At 41.6% G+C, this 16,555-nt stretch overlaps 1 protein-coding gene across 1 annotated transcript in view; it reads right to left on the reverse strand.

Annotated features, from left to right (window-relative positions):
• gnai2b (guanine nucleotide binding protein (G protein), alpha inhibiting activity polypeptide 2b) overlaps positions 1-16,555 on the reverse strand; it is a 132,982-nt gene continuing 116,427 nt past the window's right edge. Inside the window, exons 4-9 of the mRNA XM_060919292.1 lie at positions 16,311-16,471; positions 9,853-9,981; positions 6,194-6,323; positions 3,822-3,975; positions 1,040-1,255; positions 1-955 (exon numbers count right to left, since the gene is read on the reverse strand). Of these exons, the coding sequence (XP_060775275.1) occupies positions 1,065-1,255; positions 3,822-3,975; positions 6,194-6,323; positions 9,853-9,981; positions 16,311-16,471 (765 nt within the window). The 3' untranslated portion in view covers positions 1-955; positions 1,040-1,064. The remainder of the gene's footprint in view (positions 956-1,039; positions 1,256-3,821; positions 3,976-6,193; positions 6,324-9,852; positions 9,982-16,310; positions 16,472-16,555) is intronic.

Consider the following 16,555-nt stretch of genomic DNA (forward strand, 5'->3'; position numbering starts at 1 on the left):
TTCACGGTTGTGAAATCAAAATTTATTTTCAATAAAACATTTCATGTCATTTTCATATTCATCAGATAGCGGCCACGTTTTTATCATCTCCTAAAACCACAAACCTTATGTTTAAATTCTTCATTAGATACTGCAAAATGAAATTGCTCTAAATTCTACAGACAATGTGGAAAAAAAAAACAGAAGTCAAGGCACAAAACAGAAGAGAGAGTTGGGGCAGGAACACAAAAGGACGTGCGAAGACAAGTTATGCATCTTACATATTAGTCACAGTTGTACAGTGTTGAGCAAAGTGAAGCTAGGATTTCAGAATGTTAAATGCATAAGACAAATTACTGCGAGCGTGTCACACTGTGGCGGAACCAGAGCAAGCTATTTGTTCTTTTATTATTATAATTCATTTTAAATGTGGTCCATCACACAGCAGATTGTACAGTTAAACCAGGAATGTGGAATCCACATGTAAGTCGTTAAAAAAAAAAACAACCCAAAGCAGAAATTTTATTGATCTCGATCTGTGTTCACATAGCTTTTACAAAAGACATATTACACAGGAACGTTTATGAAGATTTAAGCATCTGTTAAAGAAAAGGAACGTTTATTTATCAAATTTTTTTCCTCCCTCACTTTCTTCTTTTGCATGGTCAGACTCAAACAAAAGCCAAGGAGCAAAGAGAAACCTCAAAACAATTTGTTGCCTTTTTAATTCTAAAGAAAATAAGCTCAAAAATATTTACAAAAAAAAAAGAATAAAAATTAGGTATAGGAAAGGGTATTTTGGAATTCAGTGACTGGTGGGATTCAACAATATATATTTTCTCTTTGTTGTGGTTCTTGGTCCTCCCCCCCCAAAAAGGTATTACATGAAAATTCAGCGTTTGTCTGGATGGCTGTAGGCAGTCTGGCATTGTGATGACCGACGCTAATGTAGGTGCACCACACAGCTGAGCTCTTTCTGAAACAATAGATGGGGGAAATAAGAAACCAATGAACATTAACTTGAGAGAGAGAGAGAGAGAGAGAGAGAGAGCGCAAGTACCTTGGCATACTCCTTGACTTTGTCATTAGAAAAGCCCACAGTCCTTCAGGTTGTTTTTGATGATGACATCAGTGACCGCATCGAACACAAACTGCACGTTCTTGGTGTCGGTGGCGCAGGTAAAGTGGGTGTAGATCTCTTTTGTATCCTTCTTTTTGTTCAGATCCTCAAACTTGGTCTGGATGTAACTCGCTGCTTCGTCATATTTATTGGCTCCTGAACAACAGGAACAAGAAAGACAAGGAAAACATCACACGGAGTACGATGCAGCAAGAAACCCAGGTGTCATGGACGGAAATTGTTCACTCAAAAAACCCTAAAATGCTACTGCGCACCAGTCAACGTGTTCTAATTTGCAGATTAATTACACAGCAAGCTGTCACTGATCATTGAGTTTGGGGAACTATATTCACCTTCGACTAAAAATCAGTCATACACTAGAACTGAACTACAGAGGAAAGCTGAAAAAAAGTGGAACGCTTCAATATCGAGTTAATCCTACAGTATTAAAGAGTCTATCTGGGTGAAAAGCTGTTTCGCGAGATGGGACGTCAAAATTTTGACTTCTCAGCTATCAAAAGTTTACGGTGTTATACTCTACATACATAACTCCATAAGGGTTGGACTTTAAAGCAGATACGCAGAGCCATGGCCTCGCTTTCATTTATAAATGCCTTGAGACCTCAAGAATGGCACAGGAATAGTTTTATGCGTTAACAATAAAATCTAATATAGTCATTTTTATGATTAAAGTGATTCATATAGGTAGCGGTCTGAGTGAATGACCTTGACGTCTATGACGTCACAGCAGGAAGGCTATCGGTCTCATCGCCATTTCCGCTATATTAAAACACAGAGCTGACTGCGACTCCAATCCTCCATTTTGAGCTAATTTATCACCATGCCACGTAGATGTGTTGCTGGCGGGTGCAGCAACATGACAGAAGGTGGATTTACGTTGCATTCATGGTCCAAGAAGGTTCAAACTGCAAAGATTTGGATGCATTTTGCAAGAAGTTCACGGGCACGTTGGGCGCCTACGAAGTGGTCTCTCCTCTGCTCTGCACATTTTACTGAAAACTCGTACAAGAACTCTGATCTGTTGAGGAGCGTTGGCTATAAGCCTGTACTGAAAGAGGGTGCAGTACCAACAATGAAAGAAAACGACAAGAAAAGGAAAGTAAGTTCAGTTGCACTAGTTCTCCCGGAGTGAGCCGAGGGTTGTTGGTAAAACCCGGGACGGAACAGGATGTGATATATTATCGCTCGGGCAGTGACCTCCCCGCGGTTGTTGCTAAAATCAGTGATGTTCTGTTCCATCCCGGGTTTTAGTAATTGCCTGAGCTGAGCAGTAATGGCGGAGTACTCAGTATGGAGAAAATGGAGAATGAGTGGAGCAGCCGTCTGATTTCTTCACCGGATATCGCAGCCATCTTGCCCTTACGTGGAAGAAGCAAATGAACGGAGAACTGAACGAACAACTGAAAGTCAGATTGTTTCAAAACAAATCGGCCACAAGGTCGGCCTTCAAGAAGCGAGAACACAGACAGGTAAGCTCCGACTCTCATTTGAATACAAAACAACAAAAAGTTGTTGTTTACCTGCATTTAGATTAATACATGCAACTTGTATTGTGTGTTTAAGTTGCCAGTGTAAGATTATTTAATTTGCTTCAGAATGTGATTGTCTCAGTTCATCTGATTATTTAATGAGCCTTTTACGTTTTATCAGTGAAAATGCATGCATGTACATGTATGCTGCATAAGTTATAACACCCATCCTGTTTTAATGAGAGTCAACCCACAATCAATGAAGTCAAATCAGTCTTAGTTGAGCAAGTCGGTAACGGGATTTCTTACTTTCACCATAAATTTGTATTTATATGACTTTAGTCTATAGCTGTAAAAGGCCTTGGCCTTAAAACCGGTTACCACGTGACGTCACGCACTCAGGGCTGGCTGGCTCAGCGGGGCAGCTCGAATGCCAACTTTGCGGTCGATTTCAACTCTCAAAAAATATTCTTTTATTCCCATTTATGCAGCATATAAGAGTCAAGGATGGAGATACTATCCACTCAGAAATGTATTTAAAAATAAAGGCTCTGCGTATCTCCTTTAAGGTTACACAAAGGTTTGGCAAGATCAAATAATGTCTGTTGTTTCTCATGAAGTAATCCTTCACTCTGAAGAAATGATTAATAAACAAAAAAACAGTAGATATCAGCAACCAAAAACATCATTAAACAAACAGTCTTGAAGATCTACAAATGCAAAATATTCTCACGCAATATTTGACTTAAACATTTAACCATAAAATTATACTGAAAAAAAAAACATTAAAAAAAAATAAACACAGGTATAAAAAAAATGCCTGTATTGGATGACCGACACTGCAGGCCAACACCTACAAAATGGATGAGACAATCAGCTACAGACGGATTTGGATTTATAAACCAGCTGATAAGCCTAGTTTATACAATTATTTCAGAATAAACAAACATCCTGAAAAGAACATTTAAAAACCGTAATCCACCAAAACCTTAAAAATATAAAAAAAAAACATTTAAAAAATAATTAAAGGAGGTTCAAGTATGCCCCAGTGATAAAACAAAATAAAAACGATGTCTATAAATCAAAATCGTATCCAACTCTACAACTCCATATTTCCTTCTATAGTCATTGTTAAGGAGAAATATACAAAAAAAAATCATTAAATATAACTTATAGGATAAAAGACATTACATAAACAAATGTGTTGTTGAGTCAGTATTGGACTTCCAGACCTGTATACTCCGGGAAGCAGATGGTGAGAGGGCTGCGTGTGATCTTCTCCTCAAACAGGTCCTTCTTATTGAGAAAGAGAATGATGGAGGTCTCTGTGAACCATTTATTGTTGCAGATGGAATCAAAGAGCTTCATGCTCTCATGCATACGGTTCTGTAAAGAAAAGGGGGGGGAAATAGTGAGAGAATGTTTTAACAAACCTAGGAGATTACACATTAGAGTGGCCACAAGGGGGAGCCACCACTTCATACTTCCGACAACTACATACACTCGCCAGGCATTACATTAGGAACACCTACTCATTTCTGCAGTTCCCTAAATCAGCCAATCATGTCGCTGCAGCAGCACAAGCATGCAGATACAAGTCAAGAGCTTCAGTTAATGTTCACATCAAACATCAGAATGAAGTAGTAGTAGTAGTAGTAGTGTGAGCTCTGTGGCTTTAACTGTGGCATGGGTGTTGGTGCGAGATGAACGGTTTGATTATTTCTGAAACTGTTGATTTCCTGAGATTCTCACACACACACACACACACACACACACACACACACCAAGTTTATACGAGAAACAAAAATATCCTGGGTGCAGAAGGGTCTGTTGGATAAAATCCCTTATTGGGAGAACTCAGAGGAGAATGACTGGACTGGTTTGAGCTGACGAAGTCTATAGTAACTCAAACGATCAGGCTTTGTAACTGCGGTGAGCAGAAAAGCATCTCAGGACACACAGCACATCAAACCTTGAGAGTGGATGAAAAACAGCAGCAGAAGACCACATCAGGTTCCTCTCCTGTCAGCCAAGAACAAGAATCTGAGGCTATTATGAGCACAGACTCACCCAAACTAGAAAGTTGAAGACCGGAAAAAGATCAGGAGTGTTCCCCCCCAATCCTCAACTGTCCAGTTTTGGGGGGAGTTTGTGCCCATGATAGCCTCAGGCGCTGTTTACACATACCCGGGTATTTTTAAAAACGCATATTTTCTAAACTCCGTTTTCCAAAATAACTTCGTGCACACAGCTGCGTTTTTTTTTTTTAAATTACGTTTATATTGATCCACATAAATACGCTGTCAAGAGCTGTTAAACTACGTCAGAGTGTGCAGGCAACTTTTTTGACGACATCGACAGAAGCGCGCATGTGAGTACACTCACCCTGTATGTACGGACGTACCAACTCTGCAAGTGACAGGAGTGAGGATCGCGACATTCTGAAATTTTCCTGCCATTCCTCCGGGACGACAAAGGCATTCTCGAAATTCTCCCACCAGATAGCAGTCCGTCCAGGTCGAACCCAAAATCGCCGACGCTGGCGGTGGTACGGTCGGGCTCTTTTGGTCACCAGAAGCTCCGCAATTGCTGCCCTCCGAGCCCTAATGCGTCTCTGCTGGTCAATGAGCTTTATGAGCTTTATTCTCAAAAGCAAACAGGCGAATATAGCTCTTAATAACAGAAATGCTGCTACTCTGAGTGTTTCCATGCTTGTCATATGTACAATGGTCGCTCTTTTGTGGCGCGAAGATTGCCTAAAACTCCGTTTTGGTCTCTTTACACACAAACGCAAAACGGGGTTTTCAAAAAATCTCCACTTTTGCCAGGGTTTTTAGAAAGAATCGTTTTCAGAGGAAAAAACTCCGTTTGTGTATAAACGAAAGGCACAAACGAAGGCAAAGGTCTGCGTTTTTAAAAATACCCGGGTATGTGTAAACGGCGATTTGATTCTTCTTCTTGGCTGACTGGAGAGGAACCTGATGTGGTCTTCTGCTGTTGTAGCTCATCTACCTCAAAAGTTTGAGGTGTTGTGCAGCCCAAGATGTTTTTCTGCTTACCATAATTACAAAGCGTGATTATAGGAGTTACTATATCCTTCCTGGGAGCTCAGACCAATTTTGGCCATTTATCTCGTACCTCTCTTATCAACAAGGTGTTTCCACCCACAGAACGGTCGCTCAAATGTTTTTTTGGTCACACTATTTTATGTGAACTCCAGAGACTGTTGTGTGTGAAAATCTCACATCAGTAGCTTCTTAAATACACAAACCAGTCCACCTGGTACTAACACCCATGCCACAGCGAAAGCCACAGAGATCACACTTCTTTGTTCTGATGTTTATATTAACTGAAGCTCTTGACCTGCGTCGACTTTTTTTTTTGCATCCCGCCGCTGCCATCTGAGTGCTGATTAGACAAGTGCATGAATGCACAGGTGTTCCTAATAAAATGGTGAGGGTAGTTACGGCACGGGCTCCACTCATCTCACCTCACGTTGATCCATAAACGGAACGTTCAAATACCTCACTGTTTGCCATGAGCAAGGACTAGTTTTAGCCTGATCGTTAGAAAAAGACGCAAGTCAAAGCACTATTGTCCTCACCATCTCTTCATCCTCAGCCAGCATCAGGTCATAGGCACTTAGAGCCACGCAGAAGATGATGGCGGTCACTCCTTCAAAGCAATGGATCCACTTCTTCCGTTCTGATCTCTGCCCTCCAACATCAAACATCCTTGAGAGAGAGAGAGAGAGAGAGAAAGAAAATGATGCCAACCAACACAATGGAGAAATTTCACAAATGATTTTTTTGGGGCTCTTTTTCAGTCTAGGTGTTTTAATAAAATGCATGTAGACACTTTTACTGATTCAACATCTGCAGTCGATCTGTCCAGTCAACAGCTGAGCCTTTATTACAGCCACAAACATTTATAGGAGAAAAGTTTCTATGGTTACAAGAAGTGGGACAAGTGAAGAAGTAACATTTCTGACTCCCTCTATTGATTATTATGTATTATTCATTGCACAAAAACAGAAGGAGGAGGTGATGGACTGCGTGGGGCAGAGTGCTGGGCTATTACAGCTTAGTTTTAGTTCGATTTGTATTTAATTTATCTTATCGCTGGAACAAAATAGCACTTGAACAGCTACAGTTGGGTGCATCAGTTGCCCCCTAAAAATGAGAAGTTCCTCCGATCATGATGCATTTTTGTTTTTCTGTTCCTTTTGGTAAGAAAACACACTGGGTGAAATATTTTGACAAAATTAAAAAGTTTAATGGTGGCACCAGAAGCTCAAAGTTATGGAAAAAGCTGCTATTTTATGACTTTTATGACAAAATTTCGATCACTTTTCATGAAACATTATGGCACCTTATAGAGTATACCAAATATCTTAGGTACACATTTTTAGTACATATTCTAAATATACAGTGGCGCAAAAAAGTATTTAATCAGCCACCAATTGTGCAAGTTCTCCCACTTAAAAAGATGAGAGAGGCCTGTAATTTTCATCATAGGTACACTTCAACTATGAGAGACAGAATGGGGGGAAAGAATCCAGGAAATCACATTGTAGGATTTTTAATGAATTAATTGGTAAATTCCTTGGTAAAATAAGTATTTGGTCACCTACAAACAAGCAAGATTTCTGGCTCTCACAGACCTGTAACTTCTTCTTTAAGAGGCTCCTCTGTCCTCCACTCGTTACCTGTATTAATGGCACCTGTTTGAACTCGTTATCAGTATAAAAGACACCTGTCCACAACCTCAAACAGTCACACTCCAAACTCCACTATGGCCAAGACCAAAGAGCTGTCAAAGGACACCAGAAACAAAATTGTAGACCTGCACCAGGCTGGGAAGACTGAATCTGCATTAGGTAAGCAGTTTGGTGTGAAGAAATCAACTGTGGGAGCAATTATTAGAAAATGGAAGACATACAAGACCACTGATAATCTCCCTCGATCTGGGGCTCCACGCAAGATCTCACCCCGTGGGGTCAAAATGATCACAAGAACGGTGAGCAAAAATCCCAGAACCACACGGGGGGACCTAGTGAATGACCTGCAGAGAGCTGGGACCAAAGTAACAAAGGCTACCATCAGTAACACACTACGCCGCCAGGGACTCAAATCCTGCAGTGCCAGACGTGTCCCCCTGCTTAAGCATGTCCAGGCCCGTCTGAAGTTTGCTAGAGAGCATTTGGATGATCCAGAAGAGGATTGGGAGAATGCCATATGGTCAGATGAAACCAAAATACAACTTTTTGGTAAAAACTCAACTTGTCGTGTTTGGAGGAGAAAGAATGCTGAGTTGCATCCAAAGAACACACCATACCTACTGTGAAGCATGGGGGTGGAAACATCATGCTTTGGGGCTGTTTTTCTGCAAAGGGACCAGGACGACTGATCCGTGTAAAGGAAAGAATGAATGGGTTCATGTATCGTGAGAGTTTGAGTGAAAACCTCCTTCCATCAGCAAGGGCATTGAAGATGAAACGTGGCTGGGTCTTTCAGCATGACAATGATCCCAAACACACCGCCCGGGCAACGAAGGAGTGGCTTCGTAAGAAGCATTTCAAGGTCCTGGAGTGGCCTAGCCAGTCTCCAGATCTCAACCCCATAGAAAATCTTTGGAGGGAGTTGAAAGTCCGTGTTGCCCAGCGACAGCCCCAAAACATCACTGCTCTAGAGGAGATCTGCATGGAGGAATGGGCCAAAATACCAGCAACAGTGTGTGAAAACCTTGTGAAGACTTACAGAAAACGTTTGACTTCTGTCATTGCCAACAAAGGGTATATAACAAAGTATTGAGATGAACTTTTGTTATTGACCAAATACTTATTTTCCACCATAATTTGCAAATAAATTCTTTACAAATCAGACAATGTGATTTTCTGGATTTTATTTTTTCATTTTGTCTCTCATAGTTGAGGTATACCTATGATGAAAATTACAGGCCTCTCTCATCTTTTTAAGTGGGAGAACTTGCGCAATTGGTGACTGACTAAATACTTTTTTGCCCCACTGTATTATCAAGCCCAGTTTGAGTTTTAGCTGTTCATTGAATCATTGTTCAACTTCTTTTAAACAATACAAATGTATTATGAATCACATTAATGCTTCTCAATCGCTTGCAAAGGTTCTTAACATGATCTCTGGGTCACAAGGAATCAATAAATGGAGTCCAACATTGTGATTCAAACCTTACGCGAAAACATAAAATAAGCGTTTTTTGGCAAAAAATGAACCTCATGGTGCCACCAATAGACTTTTGAATATGGTCAAAAAATTTTACAGGATGTCTTTATTGGTGAAAAGGAACACCCAAACAAACATGCATCAGATTTTATGAAAGTGAGGGCAACTGATGCACCCTAAGCTACAGGCGAACTGACAGACACATAAGAAGAGGTGCCGACATCGCTAACAACTTCAGACGTTTGGATTTATAAAGAAATATATTTCATAAGTTTACTTTACATCCTTTTGAAATGAACAGAAGCACATATCCAGTCCATATCGGACCTAATAATATCTTTTTTTTTTTAAATATCATTTTTCTTTAAATAGATAACTCGTTTCAAATTCCCTCACTCTGATCTAGTCACATTATCAGGTCAGGGCAGTTTAACTATATAGCGCTTTTAACAACCGACATTGCTGCAAAGCAGCTTTACAGAAGAATAAACGACTTTAAAACATATGAACTCATTTCATCCCTAATGAATTATTTATCCCATTTATCTAACAGGAAGTGCAACTGGTCATGTGATACCAGAGAGTTGCGCAGATCAACCGTATGTTGGATGCAGCAGGTGTCATTTTCAAGAGAATACAGGACTAGCTAGCTTTGCCTTTTAAAAAGATCATTAACTTCATAATTAACAGCTAATTCGGTTTTTTTAACCGACATAAAAGGATCATCGTCCCACCTCGCTAAAATAAAGTCGAAGTGAAGCAGAATGAACCGCTGACAGAAACAAACAAGTCTTTCACATCCTGTGTCCTTTCCCCTACAGAGAATTGGTATTTCCGCTCTACAGATTTTACTCGTGTTTGTTCTGACCACATTTTAACTGAAAAAGCAGAAAAGCACAGTTTTCGGGTGTCTCCTGTGGCACGGTATCAGGCGGTCCAAAACCAGAAATGCTGTAACTAAAATGATCGAGTTTGGCACGTCTGCGTAAGCGCACAGAAAGAAACACAAGCATGCGGAAGAAAATGAGAGAAAGAAAGGGTGAGTGTCAGCAAGATCTCTCACTTGAAGTGCAGTTCCTTAAAAGTGAAGTGTGTCTCGACGATGCCAGTAGTTTTCACTCTGGTCCTCAACACGTCCTGCTGGGTGGGAATGTAGTCTGCTCGTGCTATCCTCTCAAGATCATTCAAATAACTAGAGGAGTGTAGACACACACACACAAAAATAATAATAATACCATTAGCTTCACAAGTCTGAAGAAAAATACGAGTGCAGATGTGAGACAAATAAATCAATCACAGAAAAAGCTTTAACCTGGACTAAGTTGCTGCTTCTCCACTGTCTCAAAGAGACACATCCAAATATAACCCAACTCAAACATCGTTCAAGGCCACTGTAGCAGGAACAGGCTCTCTTGTGGGCTAGAAATAACCCCGTTAGCTCATTGAGCCATCACGAACGGACATGCTATAGTCCTGCACACTTTGCTAAGTGAGTCCATTTCTATGGCAACGTTGGCTCTCGCTCTCTCCCCCTCTCGTTTATCACACTGACTGTTTATACGTGTTACTCCTGCCTGAAAGATGAGCACTGCAAAAGGTGAGGCTGTGGTTTGGGTTGTTAAATTGCTAAAATCTGGAGAATCTTGGCTCAGAATTACTCATAATATTAAAAAAAAAAAAACACTTCCATAAAGCTCAACAGCATTAACAAAGAATGCACAAATATATGTAATGTGAAATGCCGATGGCGATTCGACACGTTCTCGGCCACTCGCAACGCCATGCTATCGGCAGATCTTGGGTTAGAGGGCAGGCAGAAAGGGGCAGCACGGAGAGCACACACGTTCTCCGCTGTGTCCTCTGTGGCAGTCAACAACACGAACCTGCAAGATGCAAACCGGTTCTGTGTACTCGCCGTCCCACACTGAAGCCATCTGCTGGAACTCAATTAGTGCTTCTTCAACAGGAATGGCTGAGGCCTGGGTTTATACGATACAATAAACTATGTTAGAAGTTCGGAGACACAGGTGCAGTGGAGTTGCTCAGGATACTGTTCTCCTGGAAATGCTAACGTGATTAATAATAAACAAAAGCTAGCAGGGAGGAGTCTGCATGAACTACATACACTGCAACCCCACTATAATGAACTCTTACTATGAATTTCTGCAAATAGCAAACCAAGTTTGCCTTTTGTGACGAGTTGGAGTCTTCCTCCAAGTTAACAATACATATTAATGCCATAAAACAAAGGCTTAATTAGCTTCGCTTAGTTGTCGACCGTTAACAATTATTGAGAACGGTGATCCAATGATCAATAAAAGGACAAAATGACTGCTGACATCATCGGTGATTTGCAACACGTGAATGAACCGAATGGTGAAGACTTAGAAAACAGAGCGGGTCAGGGTCAAGGTTTTTTTTTATTTGCCATTTGTGCATAAACCAACAGTTCAGACACATTGGAATTTTTGTGCAGGGCTCTCTCAGTCAGCAGTTTAGGAAATAAAACACTATAATAAAAATATAAAATATAGAAACACTATACAATACAATGTTAGGAAATAGAACACTATAATAAAAAATATAAAGCACTATACAAAAAGGTGGTAATCTCATCTCATTATCTCTAGCTGCTTTATCCTGTTCTACAGGGTCGCAGGCAAGCTGGAGCCTATCCCAGCTGACTACGGGCGAAAGGCGGGGTACACCCTGGACAAGTCGCCAGGTCATCACAGGGCTGACACATAGACACAGACAACCATTCACACTCACATTCACACCTACGGTCAATTTAGAGTCACCAGTTAACCTAACCTGCATGTCTTTGGACTGTGGGGGAAACCGGAGCACCCGGAGGAAACCCACGCGGACACGGGGAGAACATGCAAACTCCGCACAGAAAGGCCCTCGCCGGCCACGGGGCTCGAACCCGGACCTTCTTGCTGTGAGGCGACAGCGCTAACCACTACACCACCGTGCCGCCCTAAAGGTGGTAATATTGTACAAAATTTTAAATACAAGTATTAAACAAGGGTGGCACGGTGGTGTAGTATGGTGTAGGTCCATATGTCAAAGCAATGGCTGTAAACGAGATTCGCCGAGACCTGTGTGAAACTTCGTAGGACGGAAGTAAAACATACAGCAGAAATCAAAGTGACCAACATCTGCCAACACTGTCAAAAAAGACGCACATGCCCTTCTTCGAATGCTGACATAATCAAGCCGGAAGTTTTCCCTGTGTCCGAAATCGCTCCGTACTCACTATATAGTGGGGAAGCCATTTTGTACTGCTGTCTGAAACCTTAGTGAGGATTATGTGGGAAATGCGCTCAGCATAATATGTATTTATCAAAAAAAAACAAACATGCATGTAGTTATTATTTTGAAAACCCACCAACCGCCTGATCTGGCACGTTTTAATTGTCTGACAGTAATGACGTAAATACCACCGCGACGGACTCGTCCTTATCCTGTTGTCTTTCCGATTCTTCTCTACTCCACGTTGGTTCGAAGTCGTATGGAATAATCTCCATCACTGATGAAGCTGGCAAATCTCGAAATGAATCTAAATTAGAATGATATGGCGATCTGGCCGCTGTGTAAGCAGATTTCAAAATGGCGGCGCTGACGCTTCACGTTTCAAGTCTCGTACGAGTCTCGTGAAGATCATGCGGATAAGCGACGCCTGCCGTGGACCAAACGAACTTCGTTCAACATGGCTAAAAACCGAAAAGGCCGATAAGTGTAATATGATATGCCAATACGAGTCACGATAGACGGTTAATAAAACTGAAAACGTAATTAAATAACACTAAGAATTAAAGCAAGTTTAAAAATGACTTCAGTTCCCCTTTAAAGCAGAGCAGGATTACAAGCTTCTTTGGCAAGTAAAAGTGTTGGGACACTAATATTGTACTAACTGAAAGTATCCAACATTCACATTATTTTTATAACACTGCGTCACGTGTGCGCAGGGGCTCGCCTCAAACTGCTACTCACGTGCATGCCATGCTCAAGCTCATGAGGGCTAACTGCTGTGCACCTGTTGCTAATCAGAGCGCAAATCACACCACGCGCTTATAAGGACACTGAAAACGCACAGACTTCGCGGCGTGTACACGCTGTACCTTGTGTCTGTACTGCTCTTCTGGTTTTAACTGTTTTGTACAGTATATTTGGATTCTGCCTTTCGTTCTTGTCTCGGCTGTTCTGTTTGTGCCTCGCATGATCCTTGCCCGTTTCCCAGAGCTGGACAGTAACGAAGTACGTTTACTTGAGTACTGTACTTAAGTACACTTTTTGAGTATCTGTACTTTACTTGAGCATTATTTTTTTGGAAACTTCTGACTTTAACTTCACTACATTTGAAAGGCAAATATTGTACTTTTCACTCCACTACATTTCTGTCAAGGTCCTCGTTACTCGTTACTATGAAGCAGCTTTGAAAGTGGATGTTTTTTCTTTTCTTTTCTAAAACGTGATTGGTTTTTCGCAGGTGACACTGAGAGCCGATCAGTAATCACTAGGGTCACACCATGTCCATAGACTGTATAAAATCAAGTTCAGTGATTTCTCAGCAGCGTTATTTGAACACGATCAGTTGATGGCAAAATGGAAAGAGGCGGGTCTTCTGGGGAACGCACACACTCATGGCTATAGCTAGAACCCATGTTTCAGTTTTCTGAAAGGATTAAAGATTTGTTTCGTTTTAAACGTTCGCTTTGTTTGCCGAAAACGAACCACATCACGGCCTACAAAAACTCGCCGTCCAACCTGCGGAAGCATATTGAGGGATATAAAAGTTTTATTCCAAAATAAAGCTTGCAAATGAAGTTGTCTGTGCTTTTAGAGCTAGCGATAACGCTGCAGTCTGGCTAGTCAAATGACTTTCTGTGGATTTGCCTGCCAAGTTGCCATTGCCTTATCCACGGCTAACATTAACACATAGCTAGTGAACTTGGACACTGTTAGTTAGCATGTAAGAACGGAGTTACGCTAACATGAATAACGTTAACTTATCTGAAATCCTTTTAGAAATATGCTTTAGCATCATCTTGCCAAATAAACATAATGTAGAAATCTTTCTTTTCTAGTAACGTTAGCTACCCAATATGATTTCAAGTTTGAAAGCATGTTAGGTGGAGCTTCACTGACTAGCTAGCTTAACGTTAAACCACCATGATGGCACAGCATGCGTTCATTTTGTGAAGTCACATTTCTGTCCTTGGTAATGGCATTAGGTTTTGTAAGCGTTGTGGCAATAATACAACAATGCATTGACAGAAAATGTACTTTTAATACTTAAGTATTTTTAAAAGCAAGTACTTCAGTACTTTAACTTAAGTAAAAATTTGACTGGACAACTTTCACTTGTATCGGAGTAACACTTGACCAGCGGGATCTGTACTTTGACTTAAGTAATGAAGTTGGGTACTTTGTCCACCTCTGCAGTTTCCTCACTCTTCTTTCGCTTTACACTTTGGAGTTGTTTGCCTGCCTGTTTGTGAATAAACACTCTGGTGAGGCACACTGCAATACAGATGCGAGTCGGTAGTCAAACTCTTGCGGTTACCAGAGGACTAGCGCCCCACCCCACTGCAACCCTAGCTACGTAATAGGCGAGAGGTCGAGAGCTACTGAAACAGAGATCGGTGCTGCCCCATGTGCCTTGTGGCATGGGAAGGACTTTGACTTGATTCGAATTAAGCGTAAATATAAATTAAACACAGTTGGTCTTGTTTTGTGCAAGTGTTTGGTGTGACAAGTGGGTCCATTTCAGTATTACGAACTTTTCGGTATAATGAACTATTTGGATGTGCCCCAAGGAGTTTGTTATAGCGGGGTTGCAGTGTACCATTTATATGAGCACTTATCTACCAAATATAAAAATTCAATCATATCCTCTCTTAACATATGACTGTTTTCTTCTATTAAACTTGGTTAGGGAGAACAGATTCTAAGTTATTTCCATGACAACACAGAAAGCACTGCAAATCCATCATGCAAGTACATCCACAGTCATAAATTACTTGAAAATAAAAGATTTCCTCTGATCACAAGATGAATGAATCTCGTTATCTAATTCCCCACGGTCCTTTTTCATGGCATTTAAAAACACCCCCCCCCCTTTTTTTTTAAATTTCAACCAACCCTGGGTGGACTAGTCAGAAATTCTCATTACCATTTTCCCCAGTGAGGCTAGATTTCTTCGAAAGATTTCAAACAGCATTGTTCTGGAGGGGACGCCAATTGACAGGGATGTCAAGAGAAGACAAGTGCCATTGCGAGGAGCTTCAGCTAAGGATGTCTAAGGATGAGCCACGACGGCCTCCTTTGGCACTCTGCAATTAACGTGAGACCAGAGAGCAAAATCTGCCCAGTGCTATTAAAAACAAGTCAATATTAAGGGATTTTGGTGCTGAGAGACACAGAAAAAAAAAAAACAACACCACTGCAATAACGACTGCTTTCTACACGGCCTTAAGACTGATGGTTGAGTCTCATCTCATCTCATTATCTGTAGCCACTTCATCCTGTTCTACAGGGTCGCAGGCAAGCTGGAGCCTATCCCAGCTGACTACGGGCGAAAGGCGGGGTACACCCTGGACAAGTCGCCAGGTCATCACAGGGCTGACACATAGACACAGACAACCATTCACACTCACATTCACACCTACGCTCAATTTAGAGTCACCAGTTAACCTAACCTGCATGTCTTTGGACTGTGGGGGAAACCGGAGCACCCGGAGGAAACCCACGCGGACACGGGGAGAACATGCAAACTCCGCACAGAAAGGCCCTCGCCAGCCACGGGGCTCGAACCCAGACCTTCTTGCTGTGAGGCGACAGCACTAACCACTACACCACCGTGCCGCCCCTGATGGTAGAGTGATGGCACCAAATAATTCCACATTTCTGAACATAACTGGATTGACAAAAATAAGGCTGAAGCTCTAAGAGCAGTACTCTGTTCTACAATTCCAACGTGTCCTTTGTGCTACTGCAAGCTGCGTGTTCTGCTCGACGAAACAAATCCCAACTGTTTGCCTTCATTCTATCTTTTCATTCGCCTTCATTTCCCGCTAGTCATTAAAGCAAATGGGGACAAGAGGATCGAGTTAACCTGCCGAGGAATGGACAGGTACGTTCATCTTGAAAATGAAAAATACATGTGCAGGAAGGAAGGAATAAATAAGTAAATAAATGAGAATGACTTTGGGTAGAGCAAGATGAAGCAGAGAAAGAATTTCCCTCACATTTACATTTATAGTGGCAGCGGTATTAGGTGTGTGTGTGCATATCATGACGGTGTGATGTATCACATTTTGACCAACACAGCTCCCCAACAGTGACAGAGGCAAGGTTAACGATCCAGAGAGCTTCCTGTGAGAGACAGGAACATGTGCATATGCTTGTGTGCGGTTCTACTGATATAATCTAATTGAGGGAGAACTGAGTAATGTGTCATGGTTGAATACTTGAAGGTTTTGTGAGAAGGTGAAGTTTCCTGTATGCACTCACTAGGCAGCAGAGTCATTGAGCTGGTACTCTCTGGAGCGGCTGAAGCAGCCCTGTACCCCGCTGTCAGCCCACAGTCTGCGGATCACGTTGGCCAAGTCATCTGGGAGGATTCCCTGCTCTTCTGCTGCAGCAGACAGTGCAAAGAGCTGCCTTGCATCATCCTACACACACACACAGCAAATCATCAGTTTACTGTAAGACTGAACCAAATCAGTGAATAACCTTTAGCTAAGAAAATGGAGGGT

Source organism: Neoarius graeffei, chromosome 4 (assembly GCF_027579695.1).
Source record: "Neoarius graeffei isolate fNeoGra1 chromosome 4, fNeoGra1.pri, whole genome shotgun sequence".
NCBI lineage: Eukaryota > Metazoa > Chordata > Actinopteri > Siluriformes > Ariidae > Neoarius > Neoarius graeffei.